This window comes from Strix aluco, chromosome 23 (assembly GCF_031877795.1).
Source record: "Strix aluco isolate bStrAlu1 chromosome 23, bStrAlu1.hap1, whole genome shotgun sequence".
Lineage (NCBI taxonomy): Eukaryota > Metazoa > Chordata > Aves > Strigiformes > Strigidae > Strix > Strix aluco.
In genome coordinates, this window is record NC_133953.1 from 4,405,312 (window position 1) to 4,418,902 (window position 13,591).

A 13,591-nucleotide genomic window follows, 5' to 3' on the forward strand; every position below is an offset into this window, starting at 1 on the left:
TGTCTTGGGTTTCAGAAACGAAGGATCTGGGATCTCTGATAAGCTTGCAGTCATTCTTCTGATAAGCTTGCAGTCATTCTTCTAGGGTTTTTATTCTTAAAGCCAAAATATTGTGGTGTATGTTCTTGCTACAAGTTTTCACCCATTTATCTGAAACATGAGGTTAGTTTTTTGCCCAGGATAGGATATTGCATTAGACACCCCACGGGTCCAGATAACTACAGAAGGCTTTTGTTTCTCTGCTGTGCAACCTGTGTGTGTCTGTGGATTATCCCTTTGACAGTGCCACCCAAAAGACCGAAGGTTTTTGTACTCCACATAAAGATTTAGATTGATGTACTTAAAAGACTTTTACAAAGGACCCAAAGTGTCTTGGCTGTTAGGCACTTTAGTCAGATTTTGAGAGACCAGATGTTTGGCATTATCCTGAGTGAAAGTCTTGTTCTGTTAAGGTATTGGGCTATGGCAGGATGTGACTTATTTCATGCTGTGAGTTAGTTCAGAATATCTTGATCTAAATGAAAAGGGGCCATAATATTTTTGCCCAAGGTAATGAAGTCTTACTGCCTTTTCACTGGTGGCTGCAAGTTATTTGCAAAGGAAGGTAGAAATTAAAGATGGCTTTTCGTTTCCTGATGAATTCAAATCAAGGAGGAATTTCTCTATGAACCATGCCATGAGTCATGAAGTATTCTGTTGTTAGCCTGCCACCTTTTCAGAGTGAATATGAGTCTTTTCTGGGGTGGGAGGGGTTATTGCACCATCTTAAGCAAATGGAAGGTTAAGAGTTCAAACATGCAAGACAATGAGGGGAAAAAGAGCCAAAAGACTGTGTGAAAGCAGCAGCCCTCTTTGTTGTAACATTGCTCAAGAAAGACACAGTAGCAATCTGAATCATCCCAGTCTCTCCACCCTCCTGATACCCTCTTCCTCCTTACACAATAGCCATCTTCTTCCAGAGTCTCTATAGGGAATTATTTTTCTTCGCTTTTTGATGGAGGGGAGCTTCTCTCCATTTTCTTCTTCTAGGGTAACCGTGATGCTGTTCTACCTTGTCCTCCCTTCCAAGACCCGAAGTTCCGAGTTGTGTGCCGTGACAAACACTGCATTCACATCGTTTAGAAACGGATTACAGACGCTCTCTGTTCTCCACGCAGTATGACTACAGCTCCCATGATGCCAAGAGTGTGAAATGCATATTTTCTTTCTGGAAATGAAGTCTCACGTGATTTCCCAGCTGATGCAGCAAAGAAGGGAGTCCCTTCTGAGATTGTTCTTTTTCCCAGGGAAGTGGATGTGTGCCCTAGCTTGCAGATGCTGTGATTGCATATGTTTTTTTTTTCTGACAGCAGAGGCTGTAGAGCTGCAGAACACTGCTGACTTCGGGAAGGATTCAGTTTATCCATCTGGCACATTTTCCTGGGGATCTGTACTCCTGTACACTAAGGTGCATAACAGTTAAACTATTTCTTCCTTACATTCCGGCATTCTTCATAGTAGTTCTTTCTCTCTCCCCATAACATTTCCTGATTTGCTTCTAGTTTTCCCTCCCACTAGCTCTGTTACTAACAGGTTTTGTTTTGCATGAATGTTTCACACAGGTACAGGGTTTGTTTTACTGCTCCTCCAACTGCAGACTCTCCTTTCTTGCCATATGGGAGAAGCAAACGGTAGCTGCAGTGGTGTCTCACAGGTAGCGTGCTGCATTCTGTGCCTGCAGGTCACACAACTTTTCTAGTGAACTAATCTGAGCCTTCTAAGCCCCATTTTTCCACCATGTGGGTACTTGAATAAGTAAATTTTTATTACCATGAATCTTTCAGAGGTGAGTCTGCTCTGGATAGTGTGAAGCTAGAACTGTAATGATGGGCAGTAGTAAAGCCGCGATGATGTATCTATAGAGAGAATTCTTAATGCTTGTAAGGTGTGACTATTTGAAGGGCTGGTGAAACTTGCAGTTAGTGCTTATAATAAACAATGTTCTCTAATTTGCAAGATCTATGTGGAGGCAATTACAAGCTCAAACTCTGAGCTAACATGACTATTCCTGTAGCTATTTATAGAGCTTCGAATTCTTACCCAGACCTCAAGTGTCTAGTGGGTTGTTGCCTTCCGAAAAGCAGACTTCCTCAGGAGATGTTTCCTGTTTGCTCTGAAGTTCATGAGCTATTGCATGCTGCTGGAACTACAGATAGCCTCTGCCTGTAAAGAGACTGCAACATGGAAATTAAACTTTTTTCGAGTTGCATACTCAGACTTTACTGGTTCTCTAGTTTAGGATTTGCTGAAGGTCCTTCATGAGGCTGGGATTTTTTCCCCCATGCTGCTGGTAATACTTGTAGCAAATGCACAGGAGTAGACTGCCATTAAGGGACTTCAGTGGCTCCATAAGGGGGGTTGGAGTAAATTGTCCACAGTGTGGGCATTTGCTGTTTGTGTATCTGTCTGCACTGGATGTCTTATGGTTATGGTTTGGACTGCTGTCATCAGTGTTACAGCATAGGAGGCATTTGGAAATCCATTTAGTGTGCAACAGGGATGACAATCCTCATCCTAGTGAGTGTAACTCAGGTGGTGTGGTGCTATCTTTCCTATGTGACATTGGGTCAGGTTATGTTGAAGCTACATGATATTCACAGCAATGCTTGGGATGGAGATGAAAAAATATAAGGTGGGCTTTGTCCCTGATAAGCATGAGGTTGGTGTGTTTGAATATGCTGGGTAAAAAGGTGAAATGTGCCAGCCTCGAGTTGTATAAGCAGGTGACCCCACGGACACAGAGATGCATACCAGAGATACGCATTTCCTGTACGCTGAGACAGGACTTGGTGGGAGCGTTCTCTGTGTATGCTGTATACTGATGGCCCTTTGTAGAGGTGGTTTGAGTGCTGAGTATTGTTGTCTGTCTGTGGACTGCTGGGCCCTCTTTACTGTTTACACTGCACATCAGCACACTAGTGACATCTGATATATATATTCCAGTGCACACTAATGGCAGGACTGCAAAATACTTAATAAAACCCCGTGGGTCTGCTCTGGGGGAGGGTGGGTGTACATGCCTGTGCACAAGGGAATAGTAGTGTGGTTTTGCAGAGAGTACATAACTGCCCTTCAGTGTGTATAAACTGTTTAGTGTGTTGTAAATTATTTGCAGTGCCCCTGGTCTTTGTGTACTATACTGCGGTGCCTGCTGTGTGCCTGAGCACAGCGTGCTGCACTGTTGTATGAATAAGCACTTTCAAGCAGTGATGTTTCCAGCCCTCAGAGGCTCTTAATTTGACTGAGCTCTGCAGTGTTTTTTCTACCTCCCTCCCAGCCAGGATTGCTCATGTCTGTCTGGTTTGCCAGTGCCGGAGCGCTCTGAGGAGTTGCGTACAACGGTTCCTAGGCTGGCTAATAGGCTCCAGACTGATTTACTGTAGTAAAGTAGGCCAGGAGGAGCCTGCAGGACCGGGGAGGGAGAAGCTGAGTGATGAATGGGGCGGCGTGAAGTCACTCTGCTCCGCCAATCCGGGCTGGCCTCAGCCAGGCAGGGCCCCGGCAGCTACGGATGCTTCTTGATGCTGGGACAAATTTTACCTTAGATGATGATTTGATATTTTTAGTCTGAGCTGAGAGTGTGCACCAAAGAGTTCCTAGTTTAGGCCCAATCATTTCTGAGGGTTACTCTGAGGTGAGTGTTCTCAGTAGGGTGCAGATGACTAGCCTCTACCTTGCATTTTTCTCTGCACGTGTGAATCTCTCTCTTTAAATGGTTTGTCTCTGGTATGCTTGTTTTGCACCGTTGCTTCTCTACCCATCTGGCTGACCCCTTTCACTCTTTCTCCTTTCAGAAGCTTGCCTCTTCCTTCCCTGTTTCCACCCTCCTCATTTCTGATCACTCCTCCTTTACCTGTGCACTGCCCAGAACCCACTTGCTTTCTTCCTTTCTCCTGATTCCTAAAGTACCCGTTTTGGGGGGTGGTTGTGTTGCTCTCCCTTCCCGGAGAGCGAGAGGAGGAAGGAGCAGCACATCCAGAAGATGGGTGGCTTGTCTGCTCCCTGCAGAAGCTCAGACTTCCAAAGGAAGCTGGGAGGAGGGTCCTCTCTGTTCCTCAGCATCCTACTAGACCTTTGGGTGGTGGCAGAGGGGAGGAGTTGGGGGGGTGGGGTGGTGGCAATGACTCAGGTCTTGTGCCAGACTCCAGTCAAGTATCTAAACTGGGTCCATCTGCCTGAGATGCTTTTTCTGCCCGTCTCTGGGGGCAGGAGGGGAAACTTGGGACTAGCTCTTAAGTGACTTTCTTATTGTTCTCATCCTCCTGTCAAGTTGTTTGTCTTGTCTTCATCCTCTTTTGACTTTCCCTTTCTCTCCCCTCCCTTCTCCTTCGATGCTCTTGTTTACTGATAGGCCAAGCAGAAAACATGGAGACGTCTGATATGGCGACAGCAAAGGTAGGATGGAAATGCTGCCGGCCTCACTGTGCGTAAGTGGTTTCGCTTGGCAACTTCTTACTTTGTGTCTCAACCTTTTTACTTTCTCCTGACCCTTTTTCCTGATGCTGGGACTGATGCTAGTGCTGGGGTTGATGGTGGGATTTGGGGTCTGGGAGGAAGTTACATCGTGTGGCTACAGTCTCTATATGTTGCTTTTCTGTTAGATTTGAGAAAATATTGAAATGTTTGATGCTGTAGGTGAAGGTCGGGGCGGGTGGGACGGAAACAGGGGAGTCTGCATTGCTGTCAGTGGCAGTCTGTCCGTGAAGCTGAGGGAGCTGGGATGCTGCTGTGTGAGAGTGACACTAGAGGGTGCTTTAGGGGCAGGTTTCCCACTCCCGGGGACCGTTGTGTGAGTAGAAATGCCTTTTGGCAGCTTTTTTTTTTTTTTTTTTTGGAAAGGATCTCGGGGGAGTGCTGAAAGAGAAAGTAATTCGAGCTTATAGATGCATCCGCCCTTTTCTGTGAGGTTTCTCTGCCTGGACTGTTCGCTTTTACCAGGTTGTAGGTTCTGCTTTCCTGTGGGCTGGCAGACTGGAAATCTGAGGGAATGGAATTGGATGGATCAAGATGGGCTTGTGAGGTAGAAATGGGAGACGTATACTGTGCTTCAGCACCGTTCGGTGAGACCTGGGAAGCACACGACTCTCCCCATTGAGTAGTTTGTCTTGTGGCAGGGACCACTGATGAAGTCTTTGTAGCAAATGGTTTGCTTTCTAGCACCAGCCTGCTGCTGGTGTGACTTCCCCTGGCATCAGAACAAGGTTAAAGTGCAGTGGATGTGTCTGCAAAATGTACCTTGTGCTTTTATCTCAGCAGGATCTGAAATTAAGCATGGTTGAAAGAGCTGTAGCTTGGAAAGAGTGGGAAATGGCATTAGTAGTGATAAAACTCCTGCTTTTGAGCTTGGGCTGAACTGGCTGCTCTAGCATGGTGATGGGGCAGGCTGTTCCAGGAGGTAACTGTTCTACCTGGGGGATAGAGCCCATGGTTAACAAACACCCTGTGGTGCTGTTTGTTGGGTTTATTCTTATGTCTCAGCTAGAGTTGAGCTTGAGTTTTTCCTTTTCACTTTTGGTTGGGCTAAATAACTCTGTACTTTTCAACTCTGTTTCCCAGAAGCCTGGGTGACACTGAACAGCTGCCCTGTTTCACCCTGGCACTGGCTTGTATGTCAGGGCAGGATTTGAGTTTTTAGTGTCTGTCAATAAATTGTATGAAGTACTTCTGGATAAATGTTGCTTCATAAAGGTGAAATCATCCTCACTGTCATGTTTGCTCAAGCTTCAACTGCTTGTCACTGCAAAAACCCAGTTACAGCTGTGGTGCTTGAAAGAAATTACTGCTAGTAATGCTGAAGGGCCAGGGGCATTGGAGCGGATGGAAAAGGACACTCCAGTTATAGCTGTTGTGGCATTTTGGGGGACTCTAGATTTTCTGTGTCGAAAAACAGACGTTTTCAAAGTTAACCAAGAAAGTCTCTTCAAAATTCTTTTTGTCTTTACCTGTTCTTATAGTTTCTTGGTTTTAATTAAAGGAAAATGTGATCTACAGTGTTAAAGCACCATCTTGGTGTGAATGTACTGAAAACCTAATTATCTTTTAATGAAAATCTGGAGTGAAAAATTGATTCTAGTTTGAACCTTCTGAAACAGATACATCTTGGAAATAAGTTGATGTAAATATTACTAGAAAGTATAGAGGTTTATTTAGACTTACACCGTGGCAAGTGCTGATGTCTAGTCCCCTATTCTTTGGAATCCAAATTGATCTTGAATGGTCTGTTTCCTTTTCTGAATTGGAGTCAGTTACCCCTGTTATGGTTGGCATGGAGCCTCCAAGGGATGCTCTTCATTTTGCTTAATTTCTGTTGGGGTTAGCCTGGCAAAGAACTAGCAAAGAACTTTGGAGAAGATTTAACAGATTTATTTTCTCAGCCTGAGGTGATGCCAAAAGCAGCCATGGGATGTAATATCAGGATGTGACTTACTTCCATGGCTGCTCTCCATTGTGTTGCGCTGTTGCTTCCTTTTCTGCTGGGGCACTTTTCAGGGTATCTCAAGAATTGGCATTTCCTGACTTGCCAAAGAATGGTCCTGTATTTAGCGCATTAAAAATAGAGGAGTGTAGCTTTTACTGTTTTGTAGCCTGGGTTTTAATCCTAGGGTGATCAGTCATCCACTTGCATCTTGAGGCTTGTCAGAACTGTTTGTGGAATCAGAAAACTGTCTGTCCCTCGCAGGCTACGGGGCACCCTGTTTTGGGATCATGACATGGTCCTGTGTCACCTCTCAGCTTTGCTTACATGGTGGCCTGCTAAAAGTAGGAGCTGCGATTGGTTTGGTCCCTGTTCCTTGCTGAGTGCCAAGAGGAAAAGTAGTTAATCTGTTAGAGAGAAGAAGAAAAAAAAAAATCAGGCCAATATGAAGCTAGAATGTTTCCTGGGAAAGCATGAATCACTTTCCAGGTAATCAACTAGTGGAAATGAGGAACATAAATCAGCGAGCTGCCTTTCATTCTCCTGACACTGAAAGGTTCTTGTTCTCTGTACTGCAAGTACATACATGAGAAGTCTTCAGACCTTTTAGCATGGTGGTGGATATTTAAGCCCCCGGTTTACTTGTTCCATCTTGAAGGAAACGTGTTCCTCTTATAACCTGTAAAAGGGAAGGTGAGTGAAGGCAGAGAAGATGCCTGTTCACAGTAATGCAGAGCTTTTGCTTAGAGACTATTTCCTTGGCTGTTATTAGATAGCACTTGCTCAGGCTGAGATTGCTTGGAGAAGTATGTGTAAGAGGAAAAGGACAATAGGGTAATGCAAGATAGCTGGTATGTAAATGAAATAGTGCTAAGTATTAAATACTGTTGTATGACTTTTCATTTCTGTGGTTGCCTCTGTGCTTCTAGCTTTCATCTAGGCCCTGACAAGGGAGGTGGTGAAACGCCATATAGAATTGCCCGTTTCTTGCCATCTGACCAGAATGTGAGAGCACACCAGGACTGAATTCGTTACTGCCTGTCACTTTGCACAGATGTTCTTGCCTGTGCAGAGGGCATGTAAAGCACTGTCTCATCTGGACAGTACTGTTTAGTATTCCTTTCATCTAAGTTGGAGGTCAGAAAAAAAGTAACTCCGGTTTTGTGTATTACAACCCTAACTTTTTTAAAATTCAAGTGGCCTTGGCAGTTCATAGTTACAGGTCAGGAAAACATCCGGTCTTTTTTTCTAACTCCTTTTTTTCTGCTACTCATAATCTCCAAGTCTTTCTTCAGCTTGAGAAAGTTCTGCATGGTTTTTACTTTGTTGCTGTTTTTAGCGTTTGTGTGTGCTGTTTGACTTCCTCATCCTGACTGGCGGTGGAAGCAACCAGAAGCCACAAGGGAGGCTGCATTCATGGTATTCTTGCTCTGGACCAGAAGTACTCAAAATGTTACTGGCAGTAGGCCAGGATCCAATTTATCTTGTTTAATCCCTTTTGAAGTTTATAAAAATTTTGCCTCGGGGGAGGGACAGAGGATGAGGCAGGACAATGTACACCATATAAACTTGTCTTGTTACTTATTGTTTTTGCTTAGCAAATGATGTACCTAATATTTTGCAATTGAAAAAGGAGGTCCCTTTCCCAAACAATCAAAATTCTATTGCAATAAAATTCTTTGACTACATTTTATGGCCAGAAGGGAAAATTATGGACATCTGACCTGACATCCTGTGTGAAGGGTGGTGGTTGGTGCAAATATACATATGGCACTCAGAAGAAAGGATTGGTATGGGAAGAAATGATGAAAAAATGTTGGTTGAGAGACGGGGGTGAAAGGTGATCTGATGACTGAGATATGAAAGGGAACTGAGAACAGAACACAGCGCTGAAAGATGTGAAGGCAGTCAGAAGAATGTTATGAAATAGCTGATGGAGGAGGCATATAAAGTACAGAAGGAAAGGAGAGGAGAAGGAAGTAGGAGCAGGTGTAGAGAGAAGCGTGGTGTTTGGGAAGAGGCAAAAGATGCCGTTTTGATACAGGAACAGAGGTGGCAGTCAGAGGGCTGTGAGAGCCACCACTGCAGCATCCCATACAGAGAGGTGTGTGGGTGAGGGAGGACGGACTGTGGCTGGTGGGAGGCGGGTTACAGAACTTGTAGGCACTCTTAACTTGGTTGATGATCCTGGTGCTCTAGTTCAGCCTTTGTGCTTTGGAGCTATTGCCACTCACAGCAGAAGGGAAGGGCACCTCCATATCTTTCATAGCTGCTGTGGAATTTGGAGATTTTGGTTAGGCAAGGGAGGAGAGGCCATGGGGTGAGGCATAAAGGAGACAATATTGTTGGGGTGTTTTCAGGGTTTTGTAATTGCTAATGTTGGCCAAGAAGACGCCTGCTCTCAGAAATCTTTCACTGTTTTCAACTATTATACTTGTCTTTATGAAACATGAAAACAAACTAAAAGGAAAACCAATGTTTATGTTTTTATTACTGTTTTTGCTATTTTTTACTATTTATATGGAAAAATAAAAGAAGTTTTACCAGAATAACAATGGCTTGGGAAAGCTGTTACATTGAAAACATGATCATCAAAGATAATTTGTTGTTTATATTGACATTTATTCAATCCAAACCAATGTATCACTGATGCTTATTACAACCATGTAATGTCTCCTTACCACCTGTAGTTACACAGGTGAGTGAAGAGACATGGATTACAGGGTTTACCTATTTTTAAAAAAGAGGTTTGTAGCAGAGCCAGAAACAGGTTTGGATCTCAAGCCACAGTTCTGACAGTGCTTTTTTCTACTTCCCCATTTTCCTGTTTTGTGGGATGGATGCTTGGGATGGAGTAGGTAGATAATTTATCTGGAATTCAACTTGCGTGTGACTTCTAAGTATTCTTAGCGCTGCGGAGGTGGACAGGGTGGCTGTGCGTAGCCTATCTCTCTTAGATATCTACATATGCTCTTTTGTTACCTTATTTAAATGTTAATATCTTTTTTTCTCGCCTGGAGTGGTTATGTGCAAAGGATGGAGAAAAAAGAAAGGGCTTGCCCATGCAGCATTAGCTGACACAGACGGACCAGTCAACTGAATGTGGAATTGAGACTGTAAATAGCAGTGACAGTGGGGTCACCTGCTTGGGGTTCACTGAAGATGGTGGGTGACCCACAGTCCCTTCACCAAGGCTCCTGCTGTGAGGATTTCAGAGAGGAGATCCCAGCTGGACTGTGGCAGAGGTGGCTGTGCCTTCTGGCTGGATGCTTAAACAGACCCTTTCTTCTTCTAAGGGGTCTATCTCCTTTGATAATTTCCTAACACTCATGTTATTTAGAAAAAAAGTACATGATTGCTTATCTCTTAATACCTTTCTTGCCTGAGCTTTGATTTCTAAACATGTGACTCTGCAGCATTAGTCTGTCCCAGATTTGCCAAGCTTGCAGGTCTCCTGACCCATTTTACAGCAATGTGATTTGCTTCCCTCCTTGACAACCTGCAGGCCACAGATGCGAAGCATCTCATGGAGAAAAGCTGAGTCCAAGCCAGACATCCAATATAGGTTGGACCTAAGGGCTGAATGTGTGACTATATGGGGTGAGATTTGAATGCGTTTGTCTCACATTGTCATGTGGAAATGTGTGTGTCCAGCTTTATGATGAAGTTAATGCTTTTTGTCTGGAAATAAAAAGACATGTTGCAAAGTTCATGTTGGAAACAATTCTCAAAGCAGGTGTTTCAAATCTTTCTGCCTAGCATGGGGTGCTCCTGCAGGGTACTGTCCATCCCTTTCCTTCCTAAAGTTTCACACTAGTTGCTTCTTGCTTCCTTCTGCAGCAGCTGCCCCAAGCACGATGGTATTTAATAATGAAGCAAAGAGTGCAACATGTCGCAAGTGTTTGGAAAGCTGTTTGGAGGGACTTAGCACTAAGCTGAGTTCTCCCTTTGCGACTCAACTCCCCAGTTGCAGTGTTGCTTGCACAGTGTCAGAAACTTCAGCCCCACTGCCATGATCCTGTTTCCTTTCACGTGTCCTGGAATGACCAAAGCCCTGTGGCAGTGACTTTCTGCTGAATTCAGAAGGGGAACTTTGCTTCTGTTCGGGATTTGGGAGAATCAGAAAACAGGGCTGGTGCCTTTATTAAGCAAAATATGAAAGTAGAGAAGCACCAATTGGTTACTTCCCAAAGGTGATGCGGGTATCACAGTCTCAATGTTTCCTCATGCAATAAGGACACATTTCAGTCAGTTTTGTAAACAAGAACAAACTTTGAACTAGTGCCCTCAGCACGCCCTTGTCCAGTGAGAGGTGGACAGAATGGAGGTGACGATTTTACAGGTCAAGATTTTTGTATCATTCCCCTCAAAGACATCAACTGTAGTTATTGGGACAGGGGTGTGTGTCAGTATGTGTGGACTGTCAGTTTGGGTGCAAAAGAATGACAAATAGCAAAAAAAACCTTCTTCAAGCTCGTAGAATATTTTTTTTCCCATATATGTGACTCCTGTCTTTTCTCTATAGCCCTGCCATTGCTGAATTCCTGGAGGCTTCATAAACACTGCTCTGTTTCTGTCCCAAGAACAAAGATGTTCAGAGTTCTCTGTATGCAGTGAGACTCTGTGTGTTCACCATTGGATCCTATCAGGCTTCACTTTTTGAATTATTTTAGATGATCCTTTACTAAGCAATAGTTCAGCTACAGGTTATTTGAAATATACTGCTACCTTCCCTCTCAGTTTGTGTGCCTGGGCGGTGGAGCAGTAGTAGGCTGTCTTTAGATCCTGCAACATATAGAAGAATTTCCAGGAGAAGTGTAGTGTATTGCAGGAAATGAGGGGGGTGATGCAGTAACTCGTGCTTCTCCCTTTTCGTAGAATCATGGAACGGTTTGGGTTGGAAAGGACCTTAAAGACCATCTCCTTCCACCCCCCTGCCATGGGCAGGGACACCTTCCACTAGCCCAGGGTGCCCAAAGCCCTGTCCAACCTGGCCTTGAACCCTTCCAGGGAGGGGGCAGCCACAGCTTCTCTGGGCAACCTGGGCCACTGTTTCACCACCCTCACAGGGAAGAATTTCTTCCTTAGATCTAATTTAAATTTCCCATCTGTCAGTTTAAAACCATCATCCTTTGTCCTCTTCCTACGCCCCCTGATCCAAGAGTCACTCTCCAGCTTCCCTGTAGCCCCCTTTAGGTATTGGAAGGAAACTTTTGGTCGAGCTCAGCCCTGCAGAGGATCTTTATTATAGGGAGTGGGGGGAAGAGGTGTGGACTCACATCTTACCGACTCGTCTGTTGTGTCTGGGTGGGCGGCAGCAGCAGCACATCCTCACCGTGCCCCCTGCGTCAGTGCCAGTGCAGGAGCTGGGCTCTTGCCTTCCTTAAAATTTCCGTTTCCATTCCGCGCCTCCCGCAGCGGTTGTTACTCAGCGTTATTGGCGCGGTGGGTTAATCACCCCCCTCCGGGGAGCCTTGGTGGCCCCTAGCCCTGCCCCAGCCCTGCAGGCACGGGACGGGAGGAGTTGGGAGCCCCCCTTTTTCCCGGCTGCTTGCGGCAGGGAGCTGCGCTGCGGGGTGGGGGGGCCCGGGGGCCGCCCCCGCGGGGCGGTGCGGGGCGGTGCGGAGCGGTGCGGCGCGGTGCGGGGGGCAGGCCCGGAGGCCATGGCGCGCTGTCCTGCCGGTGCTGCACATGCTCAGCAGCGAGCGGGGCGGCTCAGCCCTCGGCGGTGGTAGTGCGGGGAGCCCGGTGCCGCTCGGGGGGGGGGTGGGGGGGGTCTGTGCATGGGGCTCGGCGCTCCCCGGGGGACGCTCGGCGGCCGGGTCTCCTCCAATATGTCCTGGGACCTCTGGAGCTGTCAGTGGGCAGACAAGGACACGGGCATCGGATTATCGTGACTGTACTAATGAAAGGGTTCAAGCTCGCCTGGTAAGCAGAGCGCTGGGGAAAGGGGGGGGGGGGGGCGAGGCCATCACCCCCTCTCCCTCTTTTCCCGAAATCTTTCTCCTTCCCAGCCCCGCGGCGGCGGGGGGAGGCGGCGGGGGACGGGGATGCTCTCTGCTAAGTTGGCCGGTGCCTGCGCTGCAAAGCTGGGGCCGCTGCAGCCCCGCCGAGTGGGCATCCCCGCGGGCTACCGGGGCCAGCGGCTGGCGGGGAGCCGCCGGGCAAGTCACCGGGAATGGATGCGGCGCCGGGCCGTTCCTGTCCGGGTAGCTCTGCATCAGGACCGCGCTGCCGTGAGCCTCCCTCCGGGCTGGCTGCATCTTCCTCCCTGCTGCCGCCACCCCTCCTCCTCCTCCTCTTCCCGGCTTTCGCGATGGTTGTGCATGAATTTGCATCCGTGTGGGCACGCACGCAGCACCCGCACACCTGAGCGTCTGGACTCGGTATCTGTTTGCACACAGAGAATATAAACATGGGTATTTTTTTCCGAAGAAAGGTGCAGAAAGCGTTTTAAACCCGATGTGCATGGAATGGCTCCCACTCTGCTTGTCCTTTAAATAGCTGCTTTTGGGGGTGCACCTTATTGGCATGTTCCTGTAATAACGTGTTAGAGTTGGGAGTCGAGGGGACTAACAGCTTCCTGGAAGGTACCAGAGCACTTATTAATCATTTGGACGTTCCTGGGGGTTTTGGGGGAAACTCTCCAGGTTTGGACAAGCAGGCAGTGAAAGAAAACGTTGTGTGGGTGAGAGTTGGTCAACAAAGCTGTGGGTGTATCTAAAATATTTGCACGTAAATATTTTTGTTCGTCAAGTTTGTATTTGATATGCATAGGTAAATACATACGTAATATACACAGATGCAATTATATATGTATTTAAGGTAAACTTGGCCAACAAAAATTTATATAAAATGAGTATATCGAAACTACTTTAAATCCCTAGTATGTCAAAACTACTTAGCTGGAATAAATAGTCTTTGAATTATTGTGATGAAATGGATTTAATCAGAACTTTATCAGATGGGAACGGTTCCATAGTTAATAGTGGAATGTGACTTTGTAATTTGGATTGAAATTGCAAAGTGGATGACAAGAGCAATGTGAAGGCCTGTTTCTTTTTCTTAATCCTTTTTCTCTGTAATGAAAAAGGAAGTAATCACAGAAACAACAGCCTTCCTCTCAAGTGTGCTGTT

General features: G+C 46.2%; 1 protein-coding gene across 7 annotated transcripts in view; it reads left to right on the top strand.

Annotated features, from left to right (window-relative positions):
* Positions 1 to 13,591, top strand: part of GRAMD1B (GRAM domain containing 1B) — a 132,665-nt gene that overhangs the window by 55,176 nt on the left and 63,898 nt on the right. The window contains exon 1 of one of the 7 annotated variants that reach the window (XM_074848998.1): positions 12,252 to 12,382. The exons of the other annotated variants lie outside the window; for them this stretch is intronic. Coding sequence (XP_074705099.1) covers positions 12,360 to 12,382 — 23 coding nt within the window. The 5' untranslated portion in view covers positions 12,252 to 12,359. Of the gene's footprint in view, positions 1 to 12,251; positions 12,383 to 13,591 lie in introns of those variants that run through there. 7 annotated transcript variants of the gene reach the window in all.